This window comes from Lupinus angustifolius, chromosome LG04 (genome assembly GCF_001865875.1).
Source record: "Lupinus angustifolius cultivar Tanjil chromosome LG04, LupAngTanjil_v1.0, whole genome shotgun sequence".
In the NCBI taxonomy this organism is placed as follows: domain Eukaryota; kingdom Viridiplantae; phylum Streptophyta; class Magnoliopsida; order Fabales; family Fabaceae; genus Lupinus; species Lupinus angustifolius.
Window position 1 is genome coordinate 673774 of NC_032012.1, and position 23619 is coordinate 697392.

Consider the following 23619-nt stretch of genomic DNA (forward strand, 5'->3'; position numbering starts at 1 on the left):
TTGTTTTGTTGTATTACGGAATATTACCTAATGTATATATGGCCATATGGGTCGATTTTATAAAAATATGGTCCAGTTGTCTTTACCCCCTAAACTATCATTAATTAATAAATTAAATGTAATAATGTACTATAAAGACTAAAAGAATAGTGTATGTCCAACAAAAAAAAATACCCATTTTAATTCTTGTTTAGATGAAATATCTTTTTTTTGTTATTGATCGATCATCTTTTAAACTTAAGCATTTATTAATTTTGCAATAAGGCGTTGGTCTAGTGGTGTAAGATCTCACTGGATCCCAAAGTTGATGGTTCGACTCCTAGAAGTGACATTAGTTGGAAGGGGCAGTCATGAACCCAAAATGTATTAGTTTCACACCCAAAAAGGTGAGAGAATAATCTTGGTAGTACCAATAAATACTAATACAATTGTGTCACATGTTTTCTTCTACTTGCCTTGTGTACTTTTACTTTTTTATTACCATTTTGGTGCAAATTTTGGAAATATTATGGAAGAGGTGTATATTTTAGTGGATTCGTGTATGTCATACACGAGTTCTTTATTTATTGTTTTTGTCCATTACATAACTTGTGTCTCTCATTCACGAATCATTTGTTTATTGTTAGAAGCTCAGTGGCTTATGGGGCTGGTAAATGAATTAGGCATTGAGCAATGTGGAGTTCCGCTGCATTGTGACATTCAGAGTGCTATCTTCTTGGCAAAGAAACAGTTGTGTCATGCTAGAGAGTTGGTAGCTTGTGAGCAGATACTATTGCAGAAGGTTCACACCTCAGAAAATGCAGCTGATGTGTTAACCAAGCTGGTTATCATGGACAAGTTCTGGCATTATCTGAGCTTGTTGAACATTCAGTGATGCTAGACTATGGAGTATCGCCAACCCAGTGGCGGGAGATGGAGATTTATGATATTCGCCAAGGTGGAGAGTGTTGTGCAATGACTCATATTCTCTAGGTAACAATAATACAAGTTGTGGGATTAGGCTGATGTAAAAGGGTTGAGGTAGAGAGCTACATATTTAGGTTATGTAAACCTAATGTAATAAAGGGAAGAATAGTCAAACACAAATTTTTATTATATAATAATACATAGTGGTGGTATGTTAACGCTCCCAAACACGTACACACAATTGGCTGAACTTCATTACCAAATTCATTGTGTTATTCTCTTATCTTTACTCTCTTACTATTTGATTGTTTGCTTGTTCCCAATAAATATATATATGAGCATATATTTAAGTGACTCATATATTTAACTACCAATACATACATATTTCCTTCCTTGCTTGCATGTCTTTTTCTCCCTCCTAGTCTCTACCAACCGAAAGCAACCTTCTGACATGACAATGATACCACTCAACGCACACATGTGAAGTTATTGACACCAAATAACTCTAAGAACACATCAAATTGAGTAAATAATATCACCGTTTAATTTTTATCCACCCTTTTTATACATTATCCATAACTATCAATTTAACACCTTATTCATATTTTCACATATTTCATATCCAACACACAATTAAACAATTTTTCCACCACTAGTATTTCTTTGTGGATAGACTAATACCTCTTAAACCATAAAAGATTTGAACAGTAAGTTGTCTATGTTAGTTATTTCTTGATGATTGGTGAAATATTAATCATAGAATCTTGAATCTCTTGATTTTCACACATAGTATAAAAAAAAGATATACAAAGTCATACTTGAATCCATGTTCTCATATCTACTCATTTGATATACATTTTGAGAGAGTTTTGGTAAGATGGTCTTCCTCAACCAAATCCTTAATTCCTTTTGGGACCTTCATTTTCTCTCTGATAGGGAGAGGTGAAAACTATTTGCAATTTGGTGTCTTGGTGACGATAACAATTCCTTATGTGTTAACTTATAAGGTTCTCATTATCCCGTATAGGGTTCTCATTATCCCGTATAAGTCAACGTTTGGGTATCCACTCATTAAGCTCATATCCATTATCAGTTTCAGAAGTCTTATAAGTTGTCATTAATTAGATCACTTGTTTTGTAACCCAAAAATAAATAGTCAATATAATTGTATTAAATATATGATATCAATTAGAAATTATGAATTTCTAACAATCTTCCTATTGAGATTCATATTTTTCTTGGAACAATTATATCACATATTCTTTAGGTGTACATCCCTATGCTATTTATATTTAAACTTCTCCTTAATAAAATCTAGTCCATCTCATATATCAACTATGAAACCACTGCGGCCTTCATCACATTCAAATGTGACTCGACCATGATGATCATCATATCAATATACTAAATGACATAGATCAAATATGGATGAGTGACATAGAAATTTCATGCAATGTAATCTTAAACATGTCTATTTCCAACTGGTCCTTCTTTATTCTTTAGTGAGATCAATTCAGAGTCCTTCATTGCAACACAATAGTTACAATACACAAGTTCAAAATAGAACAATAAACCATCAACTTTATTATGTATAAAACTATATATGACGTCCAAAGTAAATCATAAAACATATAGACTCCCAATGAACTAAGGTATCCTAAGGAGAAATGTTCATATGAGCAATATGCTCATAAAAGACTTTATGTACCAAACCCTTAGTCAGTGGATCAACTAACATAAAAATTGTTCATATATGTTCTATGGAAATTTGTCTATTTTGAGCACTTTCTTTAACAATCAGAAACTTGATGTCAATAAATTTTGAATTTATAGAATTCATATTATTGTTGGAGTAAAGAAACATGGACTTACTATCACAATAAATTCTAGGTGGTCTTTTAGTACCATAAACCACGCGTAAGCCAGTGACAAATTTTTTGTAAACACATGTCATGGTCCGATGTTTCAAAACAAACCATAAACTCTGCAACCATTGTTGAAGGAGCTATGAGCGTCTACTTAGCAGACATCCAAGAGATAGCACATTCATCCAAGATAAATATATATCCAATGGTGGAGTGTATGGTGTCTATACACCCAAAAAAAAGGAGTCAGAGTACCAAAAGATCTCTAAATTCTCAGACATTCGATAAGTGAACATGTACTCATTTGTTCTCTTTAAGTAACACATAACATGTTTGACTTCCTTCTAGTGATGTATTACAAGATTGCCCAAATATCTTTTCAAAACTCCCATGACAAACGCTATGTTAGGACGTGTACAAACTTGAGCATACATTAGACTTCATAGTACAAATGCATAAGGAATCTTTGTATCTCGTATTTTTCAAGGTCATTTTTGGGGCATTGTTCGAGACTAAATTTGTCTCCCTTAGCTATAGGGGTATCCCCTGGTTTACTATCTTTCATGCCAAATTTATCTAGAACTTTATCTATTTAGCTTTCTTGTGACAACCTTAGGATACATTGAGAGCAATCTCTTAGTATCTCAATTCCTAATACAAAAGAAGCTTCCTTGAGATCTTTCATTTCGAAATTATTCATTAGAAATATCTTGGTCTAATGCAATAGTCCCATATCACTGTTAGCAAGCAGTATATCATTGACATATAATACTAGGAATATAAATTTACTCCTACTAAACATGTGGTACATGTAATCATCAACTTTATTTGCCTCAAAATCATACGAGGTAATAACTTGATGAAATTTGTGATTCCATTGGCGAGAAGCTTGTTTATGGCCATAGATGGATTCCTCTGTTAACCTGATGTCATCCTCATGTTCTTAAAGAAATACAATATAATGATCAAGAATTGCCCTTCTAGAGATCTCCTTAATGTTACTTCTACTTCTTGAAGTTGTGGTATTTGTTCTATAGGTGCTTGAGGGAGAACCTCATTGTTGTCTTGTTATGGAATATTGTCACGAACAATATTCTGAACAGTGTCTTCTATTACCAAATTTATTCCTTGAATGGTAATAGGCACAAGAACTTGTTTAACTACTAGTGACATGTTCTTCCTCAAAGACAACATTCCTTATGTTCTCTTCATTCCCAAAATCAATTTCCTCAAGAAATCTTGCATTTCCCGTCTCAAAAAAAAGTCTTGAAGTGGGATCATAAAATTTGTAGCCCCAAGAGCGTTCAACATAGCCAACAAAATAGCAGCTAACTATTCTTGAGTCCAGTTTCCTTTCATGTGACCTATAACGTCGCGCCTTAGCTAGTCAACCCCAAATGTGCAAGTGTTTTAAGCTTTGTTTTTTATTACTCCAAAACTCATATGAGGTTTTGTTAACTCCTTTATTTGGCACCCTATTAAGGATGTAAACTGGTGGTCTTTAAAGCTTTCCTCCAAAGAGACTTTGGCAATGAAGAATGGCTAATCATACTTCTCACCATATCCTTAAGAGTTCGGCTTAATCACTCAACAACACCCTTCATGTTAGGTTTGCCTAGAATAGTGTATTGCAGAACAATTCCACATTCTCGAAGGAAAACACAAATAACATTTTCACAACATCCTTATTGTTCTTTCTTTTCTTATTTCGAGAGGTCATAGCCAAATGAGAACTTTGTGTCTTATCTCTCTACAGCCTCACTTTCTCTTGCACATAGTCCTTCTAAGTGTTATAACTCATTTTGAGTTGCCCAAAGTGTACAGGATCAAAAGCAAGTGCATGAGCAAGTCATCATCAAGCTCTAACTTAAGTGACTTTAGATTTGATGCGAGATTAGAAATCTCCATAATATACTCCCTTATGTTCCATTTGTCTTTATACTTCATGGAGATGAGTTTACTCAAAGGCTACTCGTCTTCACCTTTTCATTTTTGGCAAAAAATTGTTCTATTTCTTCGATGAACTTCCTTGCACTTTGACCATCAGAAATAGAGCCATGAAACGCTTCTGGAAAAGAGCATTTCATGATCATTATGCACATTAGGTTAGAGCGTTCCCATTTCTTAATTTTGACCTCATCGAGGATTTCCGTAGTAGAAATGGATTTCTCCACTTGAAGTGCTAGATCTAAATCCATACAGCCGAGAATAATTTCTACGACTTCCTTATAGACCTTAAAGTTTTTCCCATTTAACAATGAGATGTTCTTAATTTGAGCATAAAATTTGAAGCACTAGTAAAAGAACAAAGCAAATTGCAATCATCATTGCAATTAAACTCACATTCAACTTTAATACTTAAATTCAAATGATGATGGGCCATATCACGAGTTACCTAGCACAACATTAATATTCAGTCTTTGTACAAAAATATTAACTTATAAGTGGTGCACTCAATGTAGTAATCAAACATTGATAATCAGTATTGTCAAATAATAAGCCTTTCTTTGGACTGACTTACTATTCACATGGAAAGTCATATGATTATCACATATTTATTGCTACAAGTGTGTTTGTAATTTGTGCCAAATAATAATCTTCCTTTGGGCCGATCACTATTCGCATAAAATATAGACATACAATTGGTTTGATATTTCATATCAATCACTAATGATACTCTTGTTTATAACGGTCAAACATTGATCAAAATACATGTCAAATAATAAACTATTTTTTGGACTGATTTATCATTTACATATTTAACTTTATAATAATCACATGTTTACCATCACATGTGTGTATACAATCCGGCCAAATAATAATCTTCATTTGTGTCGATTAATACTCGCATGGATACATATATGTACTAATATCTGACATTTATTATGAACAACTCACATAAAATATGTCACTTTGGCGACTTCTTGTTTAACAGGTTCAGTTATAATGTCAAACAATTTTATTTTCCAAAAGAAAAAACCATTTAGGTGAGTTTGATTCAACATAACCTTAATCCAATGCATATATTATTTATATTCACATATAAATACATATATTTATTATAGTCTATTGGTAGCATTACATCATTCTCATCACAAGAATGTGCGTTTCGAATTCTAGTGACGATCCTTTTGAATCTTACAAAAAAAAATATTAGCATTTTATACCTAACAGGACACACTGTTCAAATGGAAACAATGCTTCAACAATAACAACTCCTTAATAATGGAGTCAGCCACCAACCAATGCAACAAACCATGAAGTGTTGTAATCATTTAAACAAACAAGTTAAGTAATATATATAAAACAAGACATATTCACATAATAGACTCATCACATGATACCTAGGACAACATTAATTTCTAGTCTTTGGACAGAGAAATTAATTTGTTGGTAGTATTCTCAACGTAATTTGTTGCTAGGAGGGAGGTATGGCGATGAACATCGGAGGTTGAGAGCATCGGGACGTAGGGGTCTGTATGGTGGAGGAAGGAAACACGACGGTGGTTTATGGTGGAGTGGGTTCTTGACAATGGGAGGCAACGAATGTATGGCCATCTCCTCTCTTCTCTTCTTCATTTTCGTTTTCTTACTCGTTAGATCGATTGGTTATAGTAATGGTGGTATTAGGTTGTTTTTGGGGTTTTCGTGTGAATGAAACGAAGGAGAGTGAAGACGACGTGGTGAGGTGGTTCATGGTGGTTTCCAATTTGGGCATTTATTCTCACGGTTTTATTCTCACGGTTTTATTCTCACAGAGTCTCCTTAAAATAGAGGGAGGAAACCAACAGGGTCAGCGTATGGTGACGTTAATTTCGCACGATTGGTTATTGGCAAAAGATTTTGGTAAAGAACCCTATCCTCTTTCAATCTAACTTTACTTATTTGACATAGTATGAAGTAATTATTTATATGAAAAAAAACTAATTGGTATGGATGTTTGTCCAGAAACAAATTGCATTTCAAAGCTTTAAAGGAATTATTGAACATTAGTTACTTTTGTCCTTGGCCAAACGTCTGTGTATGCATTTTTATATAATCAATTGAATGAGAATGGGCTGTATATAGCTTTGTGTAATCAAGATGAATGTTTATAATTTAGCATATAAATTCCAAACACAGATTAGCAACCAAATGAAAGGAATATGCTTGTTACATTATAACCTTGTTGTAATTGCCTTTTTCTTTGCATTCTTGATCAACAACCAATCCTTTTTTGTGTATATGTGTGACACGTTTCCCAAACAGTCTTAGGTCACTCTATGATAATAGTTTTCGACTCCCTTTGTATGATGTATATTTCGAATGCCTCTTGAATGTGCGTGTAGCAATCTGGGTGTGTATGAGGTATGTTCGTGTATACTCAGGTGTGATGTGCATGTGTATTCTGAATTGCGGGGTTCTTTCTTACTGTTTCTGAATTCTCTGCAGTATATGTCATGCCTAATAACAAAAATGTATATTTGTGTCGAATAGTCTTGTTGTACTTTTTGTCATTGTGTAGCGTGTGTGCGTGCTACCTTTCATAGTTGAGTATGGGTTAATACAAAAACCCTTTAAATTACTAACTTAAATTTAGTAATAATATGCCATACTTTTTGCTTTGTGATTATATCACTCTGAAACTGCTCAATAATTATACTCATTCATGCTTATTATGATTATTAGTGCATTTGTAACTTACCTTATAAAATTATGTTCATTAGTGTGCCTTTGTAACAGTTCTTCAGTTATGGATGATGAATCAATCAAAAAAACCTTAGCACTAGATCTGCAACAAGTTGAGCAAAAGATGAAGACTTATCCTCTAGCACTGTTGTATGAGTATCATACTCCTGAATAAGTCGTTGATCAAGAAGCAAAACCATATTACTGTCAATAACATATGTTATTCTATGTACAAATGTAATGACAGTAGAGTTAGTGAAATGTTGCTTAAGAGTTTGTTGGATCAAATTATAATGAAATTTCTTTTCTTGATGTGGTGTACCCAGAACATAAGGTGTTGCAATTTTGAGATACTAGGCACATTATCATGTGAAGGACTATTAATTTTGTTGTTGGGATTTGTGACATCTAGCTGAACCTGGTTATTATTTTTATTGGCTTCATTAATTTGTTATAGGAAAAGTATCATTCTCAGGACTTGTTAAACAAATGACACATCTTCTTTAAAGAAGATAAATGAGATAGACGACCAAAGGTCATATGCACCGTGTAACTGTATATGAGCAAAATTCCTTAATCAATATCTTTAACGGTGTAACAATCTCATGTAAATGCAAAGTCGTTAAGTTTTGAATTGAAATGGTAAGAAATTAAGATATTTCTAATCATTGATCATGAACTAGACATTCACAGGAAATACATTTGGTTCTGAAATGTATCATAAATATTTTCATTCCAAATTTTGTTGATTTAAAACTTTTAATATTTTTGTAAAGTGACCGGACAAAATTGAGTGTTCACAGTTACCTCTCTTTATTTGTTGCTCACTTGATAGCAAACAAACTGAAGTTAGTATGCTATCATAGTAAGTAACTAGTAAAGAAATGAACAAATTTTGTCAAGGCCGAGATAATAATCACGGCGCAACACTTAGAGTGAGAACTCGGGTTGGGTATTGCCGGAACTCCATAAAATAAAAAGGTTTAAGCGAGAAAGCGGGTCGGGTGCTGTCGGAACTCCATAAAATAAAAATAGGTAGGTGCGAGGAAGCATGACATATACTACCGAAAATCCAAAATTCACATCAGGCTCGGGGTCCTGCAAAGATTGGTTGGAAGCACATCAGGCTCGGGGTCCTGAAACGCAAAGATTTTAAAATGGGAACGCATGTGGGGTACAGTCGGAACTCGGAAATTCACATCAGGCTCGGGGTCCTGAAAAGACTGGTTGAATAGCACCTCAAGCTCGGGGTCCTGGAAAGCAAAGATTTTAAAACGAGAACGCATGTCGGGTACTGCCGAAACTCGAAAATTTCACATCAGGCTCAAGGTCCTGGAAAGTTGGTTTGATAGCACATCATTCTCGGGGTCGTGGAAAGCAAAGATTTTAAAACGAGAACGCATGTCAAGTACTGCCGGAACTTGGAAATTTCACATCAGGCTCGAGTCCTGGAAAGTTTGGTTTGATAGCACATCAGGCTTAGGGTCTTGGAAAGAAAAAGTTTTAATACGAGAACGCATGTCGGATACTGTCGGAACTCAGAAACTCACATCAGGCTCAAAGTCCTAGAAAGATTGGTTTGATAGCACATTAGGCTCGGGGTTCTGGAAAGCAAAAGTTTTAATCGAGAACACAAGTCAGGTACTCCTAGAACTCGGAAACTCACATCAAGCTCGGGGTCCTAGAAAGATTGGTTTGATAGCACATCAGGCTCGGGGTCTTGGAAAGCAAAAGTTTTAATACGAGAACGCAGGTCGGGTATTGCCGGAACTCAGAAATTCACATCAGGCTCGGGGTCCTGGAAAGTTTGGTTGAAAGCATATCAGGCTCGGGGTCCTGGAAAGTTTGGTTGAAAGCACATCAAGCTCGGGGTCCTGGAAAGCAAAGATTTTAACACATAGGGTAGTGATATGTAATGCTTGAGAATATCTCGTGTATTATGTTGAGAATGATGTGAGTCATGTCATGTATGAGTAATGAATAAATGTGTAGATCTCTTGGTTTATGATATCGTAATTTTCTAAAAATCAAACGAACTTCTTTTTATGGACTAGACTGAAATGCGACTCATGTTGGACATTGTTAAAAGAGACTATCTGTCAGCGCCTCGCCATCCAATATGCCCTAGTTTCATGTTAAGAATTTATTGGAAGAGTTGAATCGTCCAATAAATTGCCCTAATATCTTTGTCATAGACTAGATGAGAATCTTTCTATACAGAGGTTATGACTCTCACCTCAAAAAAAACGATCTCATTTTCATTGGTTGAGGATGAGCAATAAATTGCCCCAATTTACACTTTGACCGATGAACGTTTTTTATTTAACTTGTTTTTTATTTTCAATCCTCGGGTTAGATTGGGAAATGACGTAGGTAGAGTGTATTTATTTATTAGAAAAAATATCCTTTCTGGTTGAACCGGTCAGTACGAAATTTTTTTATTTTATACATATACAATCTAGAATTCATCACCTTGTATATATTGAGAATTAAAATATACATGTATATATATGTAACTGTTTCCAACTTGAGGTTGTTGTGATGTTTGAAATTACTGATTAAAGTTAATACATATATACCTTATACATATACTTTAACAAATTGCAAAATTGACAAAAGTCAATGTCCAACACTAAGGCATTAGTGCACATATAATATACATATTGCATAATAGAGTCATCAAAGTTAATGCAATGTTCATGTATAGATCTGAATACATACTTCAACACATGTTGCAAAGACTAATAATACAAATTACTCATAATTCAAATAAGCGGAAGTGAATAAAAGTTATCTCATTATTCCTAAATATCCTATTTTCATAACTAATAGCGGAAGCATAAAAATCCCCAAATTTAAAAATTAGGGCTCATAAATAAATTGGGGAGAAAACAAAATTAATGGAGAATCATAAAATTCAGAACCTAAAACTCTGACACCACTTGTTAAATATTTCCTAATGATCGGTGAAATACCAATCCTAGGATCTTGGATCACATGATTCTCACACATAATATAAAACAATGATACAAAGTCATACATGAATCCATGTTCTTAGATCTACTCATTTGATATACATTTTGAGAGAGTTTTGGTATGATGGTCTTCATCAACCAAATCTTTAATTCCTTTTGGGACCTTCGTTTTCTCTCTGATAGGGAGAGGCGAAAACTATTTGTGATTTTGTATCTTTGGAACCTTAATCGTTCCTTGTGTATTAACTTATAGGGTTCTCATTATCTCATATAGGTCAACGTTTGGGTATCAACTCATTAAGCTCATATTCGTTATCAATTTCAGAAGTCTTATAGATTATCATTAATTAGATCACTTGTTTTGTAACACCAAAATAAATAGTCAATATAATTGTATTAAATATATTATGTCCACCTTAATTATAAATTATGAATTTCTAACTATCTATACCAATAAATCTTTTTCCTATATGTGTAGAGATCCAACTATTCATATTATGCTTACTGAATTTATTCACTTTTATTAATTAAGTTAAGTCTAGTTGGCAACATCATATTATTTAGCTGACTATCTTCCCGCCTAATCGATGAAGAGTTTAATTTCCTAATATATGGTAGATTCGTAAAGGGAGCTACTTCTACAGAAATCTTATATAGGAAAAACCCATATCAAAAGTGTTATTATTCTAATAATAAGAAAATGTTTGATCGACTAGGCTTAAGTTACCAAATCTCATATCAACACGTGTTACAATTTTCCCCAATATAAGTCAAGTTTAGAAGATAACCTAGTAAATCATTAAGGTACAAATGATATAATATTTTTACTTCTAAAAATGTTGAAACTTTCTTTGTTGGAGGCCAATTGTGAGGATTTTTTGGTATGAAATAAAAAAAAATTCAAAAATCTCACATATGAAGAATTTTGAAAAAAAATCCATAAGTCCCACATAGGATGGAGGATTAATTTGTCCCAAATTGAGTTCTCTATTCCTCAACTTATTTTTTCTCCTTTATAATCTTTATCAACGCATTTCCGACGAACTTCTCTCTATTTTTGTGGTACTAGAATTGACATATGTAACTAAATTGTGATAATTTCGAGAACTGATACTGTTAGTGAAATTATGTGAAAACAAAATTGGTATGGGTAGCCACTGTGAGCATTTCTAGAATTGAGACTGATAGTTATATTGTGGTGGGACATATTCGACATCAGTTCTAGGATAAAATAAGGAACTTGACTGTTTATACCAGAGACGGTGTGGTTGCTTACAAATTTTGGGTAGTGTAACAAAATGTCTTAAAAAGAGCGACTTGATCCTAACTCACCCAATAAGTAAGAAAAAATAATTTGTGTTCATTTTATACCATCCTACTTATATATAGTTATTATTAAGATGTGGCTCTTATTTATAGTACATCTAAGCTTTCTTTGTTAAGTCTTGGATGCTTGCTCACCAAGTCTCTAACTTGCTCACCAAGTCTCTAAACTTGCTCACCAAGTCTCTAAACTTGCTCACCAAGTTTTCTAATCTTGCTCTCCAAGTTTCAAAGTCCCTTCTACACCTTTTGCTTATAAAATGCATTACATGGAGAGCTTTGTTACATCACAAAAATTCAACAACTACATTACTTACAAACTAGAGTGTTTGTGTTTATTGTATGAGTGATTTTGTGGTAAGAATTCTTATTCTATTTGAGAGAATATTTGTGAGACAAAATATTGTCATTTGTCCTCATCATTGTAAGATGATTTATTGTACTTTCCCCTTTTTACATAGTGGAACTTTGCTCGTGATCGTTCATGGTTTTTACCTCTCATAATGAGGGGGGTTTTCCACGTCAAATCTTGTGTGTTATTTTCTTGCTCCTTTACTTGCTTCTCTTTAGTTCATAATTGATCTGATCATGTGCTTCTCCTTAGCACTTTATCCCTAACAAGTGGTATCAGAGCTCTTACTCCATTAACAGTTTCAAAATGTCTAAATTTGACACTGAGAAGTTTGATGGCAAGAATAGTTTTTCAAAATGTCTAAATTTGAAAATCTCAACAATCCCCTGAAGCTGCTAATATTGAAGCTGATTCTAAAGGTGATATTATTTTATTTGTTGTCTCTTCTAATAATATGAGTAAATTAGAATGGATTCTTGATTCAGGATGTACTTTTCATATGTGTCCTTATAAGGACTTATTTACCACTTTTGAACATGTTGATAGTGATTTTGTTTTGATGGGAAATGATACCTAATGCAAGGTTGCGGGAATAGGTAGAGTTCAAATCAAGACTCATGATGGTGTTGTCCGAACTTTGGCTAATGTCTGCTATATTCCAGAGTTCAAGCGGAACTTGATTTCTCTTGGCACCCTAGAGTCTCTCGGGTGCAGATATTCAACTGAAGTGGAGTTCTAAAAGTATTAATAGGTGCTCTGGTATTATTAAAAGTTAACCAAATTGGTAGTTTATATGTCTTGCAAGGATCTGTTGTGACAAGTTCAGCAGTTGTATCTTCTTCTATCCCTAATAACAACGTCACCAAATTATGGCACATGCGTCTGGGCCATATGAGCGAAAATGGCATGCATCTTCTGAGCAAGCAAAGTCGTCTTGGTAAACATGGCATCGGTAAGTTGGAGTTTTGCAAATATTGTGTTTTTGGGAAACAAAAAAAATGTTAGTTTCTCCATTGCAACTCATTGTACCAAAGCTATTCTTGATTATATTCATTCTGACCTTTGGGGGACTTCTAAAGTCTTTTCTCATGAGGATGCCGCTATATGATGACCATCATTGATGATTTTTCTCGCAAGGTTTGGGTTTATTTTCTGCGGCATAAAAATGAGACCTTCTCCACTTTCAAGAAGTGGAAAACTCTTATTGAAACCCAAACATGGAAGAAAGTGAAGAAGCTTAGAACAGACAATGGATTAGAGTTTTGCAATGGTGACTTTAATGAGTTATGCACAAGTAATGGTATTGCAAGATAGAAAATGATTCCAAGGAATCCCCAACAAAATGGTGTTGTAAAATGGATGAACAAGACTTTACTTGAGAGAGTTCGTTGTATGCTCTCAAATGCTAGGTTATGGCATCAGCGTGAATGTTAGGCCAAAGTAGCATCCACTTCTTGTTACTTGGTCAACTGTTCTCCACATTCAGCACTTGACTTCAAAATCCCAGAAGAAATTTGGCCAGGTAATCTTGTTAATTATTCTAATTTAAGAATTTTTGGATGTCTGCTTATGCAAAGGTTAATGATGGTAAATTAGCTCCTAAAGATGTTGAGTGCATATGTCTTGGTTATGCATTTGAGTGTAAAGGATATAACTTATGGTGTTCTGATTCAAAGTCACGAAAGTTAACTCTTAGTAGAGATGTGACTTTTAATAAGGATGCATTATTATCTTCTGAAAAACAATATGTTGTGTCTTCTTCTCCTAGTACAGGTAATTTACAGGGTACTAGCGAGAAGGTGGAGTTGATAGTGAAGCCTGTAGCTCCTATGTTGATGTTCCATCTTCCTCTACAAATCAATCTAGCATTGATGATCGTTATGCTGATAATGATGACAGTACCACTTCTCCTCTTCATCGGTAGGAAGATGATTATTGTATTGCCCGAGACAAAACGAGAAGACTAACTAAAAGGCCATCTATATACGATGATGGTAACAATTTAATTGCTAAATGCATTGTTAGTTGCACAAGAGGTAAATGATGGTGTTAAACCTATCAGCTATATAGAAGTTGTTTCTTGTGTTGATTCTTCACCGTGGCTAGTTTCTATGAATGAAGAAATTGAAAGTCTTCATAAGAATGGTACTTGGGATTTGATAGAGCTTCCCAAAGGCAAACGGTCATTGAGATGTGAATGGGTCTATAAGAAGAAAGATGGCATTCCCAGTTTTGAAGATCTGAGATGCAAAGCACGAGTAGTTGTTAAAGGCTTTAATCAAAAGGAAGGTATTGACATTAATGAGATATTCTCACTCGTTGTTCGTCATACTTTCATTCGTGTTTTTTTGCTTTTGTTGTTTTATTTGATTTGGAGTTGGAGCAACTTGATGTAAAGACAACTTTTCTACTGGAGAGCTGGAAGAAAACTTTTACATGGAACATCCTGAGAGATTTATTGTTCCTGATAAGGAGCATCTTGTCTATTGATTGAAGAAATCTTTATATGGCCTTAAACAAGCTCCCGGATAATGGTACAAGAGAATTGATTCTTTCTTGATTGGGCAATGTTATTATAGGAGTCAATTTCATGACTATATTTATTTCCAAAAATTTCCAGATGGATCTTTCAAATACTTGTTACTTTATGTTGATGATATAGTAATTGCTTCACGTGTCAAGCCTTTAATTAGGAAATTGAAAACCTAACTCAATAATGAGTTTGAGATGAAGGAATTAGGTGCAGACAAGAAAATCCTTGATATGGAGATTCGCAGGGACCGTCAAGCTAGTAAGTTGTTCTTATCTCAACAGAAGTATATTGAAAGAGTGCTTGAAAGGTTTAATATGAATGATTGCAAACATGTTTCTACTCCACTTGCTTCACATTTCAAGTTATCCTCAAATCTTTGCCCACACACAGAGAGGAAGAGATGGAGCATATGTCGCATATTCCTTATGCTAGTGCAGTTGGTAGTCTTATGTATGCTATGGTGTACATTAGACTTGATTTAGCATATGATGTTAACATGGTGAGTCGATATATGCATAATCCTGGAAATGATCATCGGAGTGTTGTGAAATGGATTTTTCGATATCTAAAAGGTATTTCTGACATTGGTGTGGTATTTGATAGAAGGAAGGCTACAACCGATGATATTGTAGGTTATGTTGATTCAGATTATGGTGGTGATATTGACTGAAGGAGATCTCTTTCTGGTTACACCTTTACTCTCTATAATAATGTTATTAGTTGGAAAGCTACTCTTCAGTTCATTGTTGTATTGTCTACGATTGAAGCAGAATACATTTCAGTAATAGAGGGTGTGAAGGAGGATATTTGGCTCCTAGGTTTGGTACATGAACTTGGTCTACCACAGGGTGTTCTTACAGTGTTTTGTGATAGTCAAAGTGCTATTCATTTAACCAAGAATAGTCGTTATCATGACAAGACCAAACACATTGATGAAAATGTCACTTTATTTTAGATGTTGTTACTATTGCTGAAATTATAGTGGAAAAGATTCACACATCAAAGAATCCAACATATATGCTTACCAAGCTTCTTCCAAATACCAAGTTTTAGTGTTGGTCTATACATCACTTGAGCACCCTTCGGGGCTTTATTTGGCGATGAGCAACATATTGAATTCGAGCCAAGGTGGAGATTGTTGAGATATGGCTCTCATTTATAGCACATCTAAGCTTCCTTCATAAGCTTATTAAAGGCTTCTATGTCAAGCATTGGATGCTTGCTCACCAAGTCTCTAAACTTACTCACCAAGTTTTCTAATCTTGCTCTCCAAGTTCAAAGTTTCATCTACACTTTTTGCCTATAAAAGGCATCACATGGATAGTTTTGGTATATCACAAAAAATTCAACAACTATATTACTTACATGCTAGATTGTTTGTACTTATCGTGTGAGTGATTTTGTGGTGAGAATTCTTGTTCCATTTTAAATAATATTTGTGAGACAAAATATTATCACTTGTCCTTATCATTGTAAGAGAATTTATTGTATTCTTCTTTTTTACATAGTGTTATTTTCTTGATTCTCTTTGAGTTCAATTGATCCGATCTTGTGCTTTCGCTTAGCGCTCTATCCCTAATCATTATAAAGCCGGACGTTACTACCGTTCAGCATAGTAACTGAAACCATTAACTAACAAACCAATTGCAGTGTTCACCAAACAGGAAAAGGCAAGCCCATGTCGAAAGTGGTTTGTGTGACTGGAGCCAGCGGCGCCATTGGGTCATGGCTTGTACGCCTCCTCCTCGAGCGTGGCTACACCGTCCACGCCACCATCCAAGATCTCAGTTAAGCAATATTCTACACCATTCTTCTCTTCCTCACATATACTCATAAACATCACAAAAACAATTAATTAACTTTCATACCCCAAATAAACAACAAAATTCAGGAACTAGTTTATTTTATAACTATTCTTTTTTTATCAGATATATTTATCAGTATTTAGTGATCTAAATAGACAGTTATATTAATTATTTGAATAGCATAAGCATTACTGACTTATATAGTTAATTTGGAGCAATATAAATACATTGGTTGGTTGGTTAATTTTGTAGAAATAATTAATGTTGTGAAATTAACTTGCAGAGGATGAGAAAGAGACCAAGCATTTGGAGGCAATGGAAGGAGCTAAGACTCGTCTTCGCTTTTTCCAGATGGATCTTCTTGACAGCGACTCCATCGTCGCTGCCGTAAAGGGTTGCGCCGGAGTTTTCCACCTTGCATGTCCTATCATCACTAGTCAAGTCAAAGATCCTGAGGTTTGAAAGAAATAACTACTTAAAAACACTCTAATTACCATATTCAAATAGCATACCACATATCACTTTATTTATTTAATAATATAAAAAGATAGAGCCACCACTAATTATGTAACTATGCTTATTACACAAGTATAATTGGTCCAAAATATTAATAATTGTTTTGTTGATAAGTTATTGGGCATTTGTGTGAATTGATAATGTAGAAGGAGATGTTGGAACCGGCCATTAAAGGGACAATTAATGTGCTGAAAGCAGCGAAGGAAGCAGGGGTAGAGCGTGTGGTGGCGACATCATCAACCTCGTCCATAATTCCAAATCCTAGCTGGCCTGCTGATAAGATTAAGGATGAGGAATGTTGGACGGATCTTCAATACTGTAGGGAGAAAGGGGTGAGTACTTTTAAAACTGTGTGGCTATAATTGGTGCTTGTGAACTCAATAATGTTACTAGTAATTACATACTGAAAATCAAACTTAGAACAATTTCAATTTAGTCTTATATATCTTTGTTTGACACCAAAATGGTTTACAATATATAAATATAGAGATTAAATTGATTGTTTGTAATCTAAATGGAGGGAAATTGTTTTTTTGGTACTAGGTACTCTATGTCGGTAAGGAACTAATCTCTTTTGGGATGTATGATTATCCCTTCCAATAAGTGCGACTATTAGGAATCGAGCTATTAACCTTTTAGTATTTATAAGATCTAACGAGATCTTACACCACTGAATCATATCTTCTTGATGAGGGAAATTGTTAATTGTTAGGTACTAAATTGATATTTCAATTTTTTTTGAGAATTTTTTTATTTTGTCTCTAACATTTTATTAGGAATCGAGTTATTAACATTTTGGTTTTTATATACAAAAACAGAATATTGTCATTTTAATTTTGTCTCTATCATTTTATTATCATAAATAAAATGTGGCCTCGTTAGGGTAGTACTTAGTATTTGCCTTAAAAATATTTCATATATTTGTTTGTGGGAATCTTTTCAGTGGGTTTATTTGTTTAAACTTTGATTTTAATATTTGTGCATTGTGGATGTTATCATCAATTATTTATATGTCTCTTTAACTTTTGGTTGATAAATTATTATATCTTGTAACATTTATGTTGATGGGCCAGTTACATTATCCCATTGCAAAGACTCTTGCGGAGAAAGAAGGTTGGGATTTTGCTAAGGAGACAGGTTTGGATGTAGTAATGATAAATCCTGGAACAGCCTTGGGCCCTCTGATTCCACCAAGAATAAATTCCAGCATGGCTGTGCTTGTTGAAGTTCTCAAAGGTAATCACTTCATTCACTCAGGGCTAAAATTAGCTCTTTTGATGATTATGTTCTAATTTACTATTAGGAGTCTCACATTGTTTATGGTTTAGAATAATAAACTTAATGTGGTACTTAAGCTATGAGGCTCTCTCACCTAATAAATTAGTCTTTTGGGTTAAACTCTCTTAATGGGTTTAAGTCCTAAAAGTTGGTGTATTTCATTGAGAGTTGTGTCACGGAAAGGGCAACTTATTTGAACTAAAGTATATTACCGATAGGTGAATGAAGCCGCCAAATGACTACCACCAGTTCAGTGCTGATAGAATAAAAGCCGTTGTGGACGTCGGCCCTTAAAAGGGACGGAAATGTTAGAAGTCCCACATTGTTTATAATAGTTTGTTGGGTTAGGTTCTTCTCATGAACTTAAATCCTAATCTCTACAATTTTCTTCTGCTCTATGCTCTATCCTAATGTTATTCTATGTTTAAATGACTTTTTATTTTATTTAAACTTTTGCGAAATTATGACTCCTATTAACTAATTAACTAATTGTAATATAATTTTACAAATTTATAATTTGATGAATGAGGCTTGTTTGAGTGGTAATTGTCTCATCTTACTTCTAATAATATGTTTAAATTAAATAATTGTTTAACGTTCTCTTGTATTTTTATCTCATCTATTAAATTAAATAATTGTTAAATTAGTGGTAATTTAATTTGTCACATAAACTACTAAGTGTAGAATGAAGGTGTAAATATTCTAATGGTGTCTAAATTTAATTTGGGGAAAAGAAATACGAAGAGCATATTAGTTACCTGCAACTTTGCCTCTAACAGTGTCTCAATAAATGAAATTGAGACACCTAAAAGATTTTGAAGTAAGAAACATATATATTAATTTTTATTAGGTGTCAAAATTTTATTAGAATAAAACAAAGTTAGAGACATTCTTTTAGGATAGATGATCTTCATTCCAATTTAATAGAACCCAAAACACAGATTTGTGACTATATAAATATTTAAGTGATAATGTATAGATATTACACTCAATTAAGGAAGACGTGAATGTAAATATACAACAAGTACTCTTCATTTCACTAGGTGAAAGTAACCTATATGAATAGAATGATGTTATGAATAGAATGATGTTATAAGTTACTTATATTAATTAAGTAGGTGTGTTTATAACATAAATGGAAGATGGAGAGTACTTGATTTTTATATTATTTGCCAATTAGCACAGGGAAAAATACTTCTATCTCAACCACTCCTTCATTTTGGACTTTATTACAGGGGACAAAGAGACGTACCCAGATTTCTATATGGGAACAGCCCACTTTAAAGACATAGCCTTGGCACATATTTTGGCCTATGAAAAAAAGAACGCTGCTGGAAGACACTTGTGTGTTGAAGCAATTCGTCACTATGGTGATTTTGTGGCCAAGGTTGCTGAGTTATACCCTCAATATAATGTGGCTACGTGAGTATTCTCCACAATTGCATATAAGAGTTCCACAGCTTATAGTTTATGATAAACTATTATGCGTTCATCTTTTGGAAGGGGAAAAATCAAAATTTAATATTTATGTACGGTTAGTATTAAAGTTTTTTATACTAACAACATATTATATATTATTGATTTGCATTACTTTTATTTGAAAAGTCAATAATGATTAATATAAAAATAATGGATAATATATTGATAGTATGAAAAATATTTACCTTATCAATATATACATATTAAATCGAATACTTAAAAACAAAGTTTATGTGAATAAATAGTGCAAGAGAAATTAATTACACCGAATTGCTTGCTAGTTGTCTTCTATAGTGGTGATCAACTAGGAAGGGAGATATGTGTCCCACTTTATATCCTCATTTGTATCTTAGTTTAATTAAAAAGTATCACTTAATTATAAATAAAAGTCATAAAATTATAAATTTACATTTTTATATTATTTGAAATTTGGTTAGTTAAAGATACAGATACATAACTTTTTAAGATACATGATGTTTGTTCATTGAAAATAGAAATCACTATGTAACCAAAAAAGTACAAAAGACAATGCACTCAAAAATAGTAGAAAGCACTAGTCTTTAACATCAATTGATTGAGTTAATTTGGAATAAAGCAATGTTTTTCACTTACCTACTTATAACAAATTTTGAATGGGGGACTTGTTAGACGGGCTTTATTTTAGAAGAGTCACACGCCCTTCATGTGGAGGGTTTTCTTAGAAGTTCAAAAATGCATGAATTTAGACCAAATTCTAAAATAAATTTATTAATTGAGATATAATAATTTCAATCATTCATGATAAGACATCCATGATCCAAGTACTATTGTTTTTACTATCATTAGTATCATTATTTAACTTTGTTTATATAGGTTGCCAAAGGATACACAACCTGGGTTGTTGAGAGCAAAGGATCCATCAAAGAAGCTGATTGATTTAGGTCTTGAGTTCACTCCGATCGATGAAATTATTAAGGATGCAGTGGAAAGTTTGAAGAGCTTAGGTTATGTCTAAAATTCTCAAATGGGACTGATTGCACTGTCACAAATGGTGATGGTGTTAATATTCTTCCACCATTACTTTAACTCGTATTTCATGCCATTTCTGTTTTTATTTTTCAAATTTCAGTAGTGTGTGTGCCTATGGTTTAAAATAAGGGTGAACTTGCACTCTAGTCACTGGAAGTATCAATATTCCACAAGAGTCCTTATATACTATTGTGTAATAAGTAAAAATGGGAAAAGTGCATAACCCTCTCTTAAATTTTATGTTTTTTTTTGTAAGTAGTTATTATAAATTATTTTTTCTTTCCAATTATTCTTTAGATTTTATTAGTTGGTGAAGTTGGTCTAGGTAAATATATTGTTAAATTATTAATATGTCAACAAAGAAATTACTATAATCACACTTACAATAATAGCAATGCAATAATGTATGTTAGTCAGCATTGATATTCGCCATTCGCAAGAAATCATCATCAAAATATAAAATTTATTAAGAAAAAGATTATAAGTAAATTTAAAAGTTAAAAGAAGTTAATGCAGTAATATTAACATATATATAAAAATAGTGATCTACTACTCAAGTTTAAAATAAATGTATAACAAAAAATTTAGTTCATATTAATTTAATATTATTTTTATGTAGGAATCGATTTCACCAACAGTTAAAATTTTAAGGAGTAAGTAGGAAGAAAAAACAGTTCATAATAACTTCTTTCAAAAAAACATTAAAAGTTATAGTATTCTTATAGAGTTTTCTGGATTAAAATTGAGTGCTTTAATCTTCACAAATGGAAAACACTTCTCAATTTGTTAACCATAAGCAACTCCTTCAAATATTTTTTATATTGTTCCGAGTAGTACATGTTTTGATGCATAAATTGGTAAGGATATAAGTTCATAAACCACAATACAATGGCACATTTGCATCCATTTGCGGCATAGTCAAACATTACTAACATTTCAGAAGTTCATTTCTTTCTATTAGTTTGCTTAGCGACATGATTTTATATGGAAAAATAAATATTGAATAAGAAACAAACTTGGCAATTCTTTTTTGTATTTATGACATCCTTTTTTTAGTCTTCTATCATTGTATTACCGTAGACGAATACGAAAAACTTGTAAGAAGAATTAATTAAATTAAAAGAGCATATTTAATATAAGTTACTATTTTTACTATACACATCTTAGGAGTGCTGATGGTATTGAGTTCTTAATAATGATTTTTTTAGTTTCAAAAGGAATCATGCATGAAAGAACTTTGTAGAAACCCTTCATGAAATGGAATAGTAGATAGATAACATATTCTTAATGTAGTCAAAGTCATCTTCTTTTAGTTTGACTCACCTTCTAAACTTTGGAATTTTATCATATAAAATTATCAATAATTACAAATGAATTTATAAGGTTGAATATCATGTTGATGACACATTAAAAAGATACAAGGTTAGACTTATTGCTATATATACATTCACATGGAAGGGTAGACTATTTCTATATCTTCTCACATGTTGTACAAATCACCATTGTTAGAGTTACCTTGTTCTTGCCTTGAATACTGCCAAATCATTGTTTCTAAGACAATTGTATGTTAGCAATGCCTTCTTACATGAAGAGGTTTACACTACTCCCCACATGAATTATTACCTTCTAATTCTTTAAAAGTGTACAAATTATACAAGTCTTTGTATGATCTTAAACAAACAAGTCAAGAATAGCGTACAATTTTATCATCTATACGTTTATCTTTTAGGATATACACATTATGTTGATGATGATTGCCTTTTTACCAAATCTACAACTTTATCTAGCATATATCTCCTAGAATATATTGATGACATGGTACTCACAAGAAATAACATAGATGAAATCAATCATGTCAACCAAATCTTAGACAAATCATTCAAAATCAAAGGTTTAAGTTCCTTAAGATACTTCTTATGACTTAAAGTTGCAAGATCTAAGTTTGGAATTCATTTGAATAAGAGAAAGTGTGCACTATCATTGCTAGAAGTCTCTATTTCTCTTGCTATCATGTCTTCCATGACACCATTTGATTCATATTAACTTCACCAAGGTAGTTATTTTCTTGATATTTCTTACCAGAGACGTTTGATTGGCATATTATTATACCTCACAATTTCCAGAACATGCATCTCTTTATGTTGTTCAATGACTAAGTTTATTCATGACTAAATCAATGGATTTGCATTACAAGGCTGCCATAAGAGTTCTCCACTACCTCGAACCATCTGTATTAAAGGCTTTTTCTTCCCATTTGAATCTAATTTCAAGCTTTTAACATTTGATGACTCGAATTGGACTTGTTGCCTTGAAAATAAGAAATCTTTCACTGGCTTTTGTATTTTCCTTGGTTCATCACTTATCTCTTAGAAAACCAAGAAGTTGAACATTATAAGTTATTCTTCCTCTTGCAGAAATAGGATGTATTATGCCTCATTCTTATTGAATTTGAAGAACCAAAACATGTTCTATTTATACAAGCAAAGATTGCCAGGATTGCTTGGAAAGCAAGCAAAAACAGAATTAACTAACTTAACAGAAAAAGGCGCCAAACAAACTGCAACTAACTTCCTAACTCTCAAGGCAGAAAACAGAAAACCAAACTAAAGACAAAATCAGGAGGAGGTACTGTAAAAGCCCCCTTCAAACTGGTGAGTATATGTTAATTACTCCCATTTTGGAAAGCAAGTAATGAAAAGGTGTAGGATCCAATGGTTTGGTTAGGATATCTGCATATTGCTCAGAAGAAGAGATTGGAAGTAAATGGAATAAATGTTGAAGAAGCCTTTCTCGAACTACATGGCAATCTATCTCAATGTGCTTGGTGCGTTCATGGAATACATTGTTGTTTGCAATGTGACAAGCTGAAGTATTGTCACAGTATAGTAAGGCAGGAGAAGTATAGACAATT

The 23619-nt window shown here is 33.1% G+C and overlaps 1 protein-coding gene across 1 annotated transcript; it reads left to right on the top strand.

Annotated features, from left to right (window-relative positions):
* On the top strand, positions 16263-20802 carry LOC109344972 (cinnamoyl-CoA reductase 1-like). Its single transcript, XM_019583714.1, has 6 exons — positions 16263-16409; positions 16711-16883; positions 17090-17275; positions 18017-18179; positions 19457-19643; positions 20553-20802. The coding sequence occupies exons 1-6, from the start codon at positions 16301-16303 to the stop codon at positions 20692-20694; spliced, it is 960 nt and encodes a 319-aa protein (XP_019439259.1). The 5' UTR covers positions 16263-16300; the 3' UTR covers positions 20695-20802.

Excerpts from the sequence above, each read along its gene's own strand:
- LOC109344972 (XM_019583714.1), top strand. The coding sequence starts at position 16,301 with ATGTCGAAAGTGGTTTGTGTGACTGGAGCCAGCGGCGCCATTGGGTCA. Across the intron at positions 16,410-16,710 it reads CGCCACCATCCAAGATCTCA|AGGATGAGAAAGAGACCAAG; the intron begins GTTAAGCAATAT and ends ATTAACTTGCAG. Across the intron at positions 18,180-19,456 it reads GCTTGTTGAAGTTCTCAAAG|GGGACAAAGAGACGTACCCA; the intron begins GTAATCACTTCA and ends ACTTTATTACAG.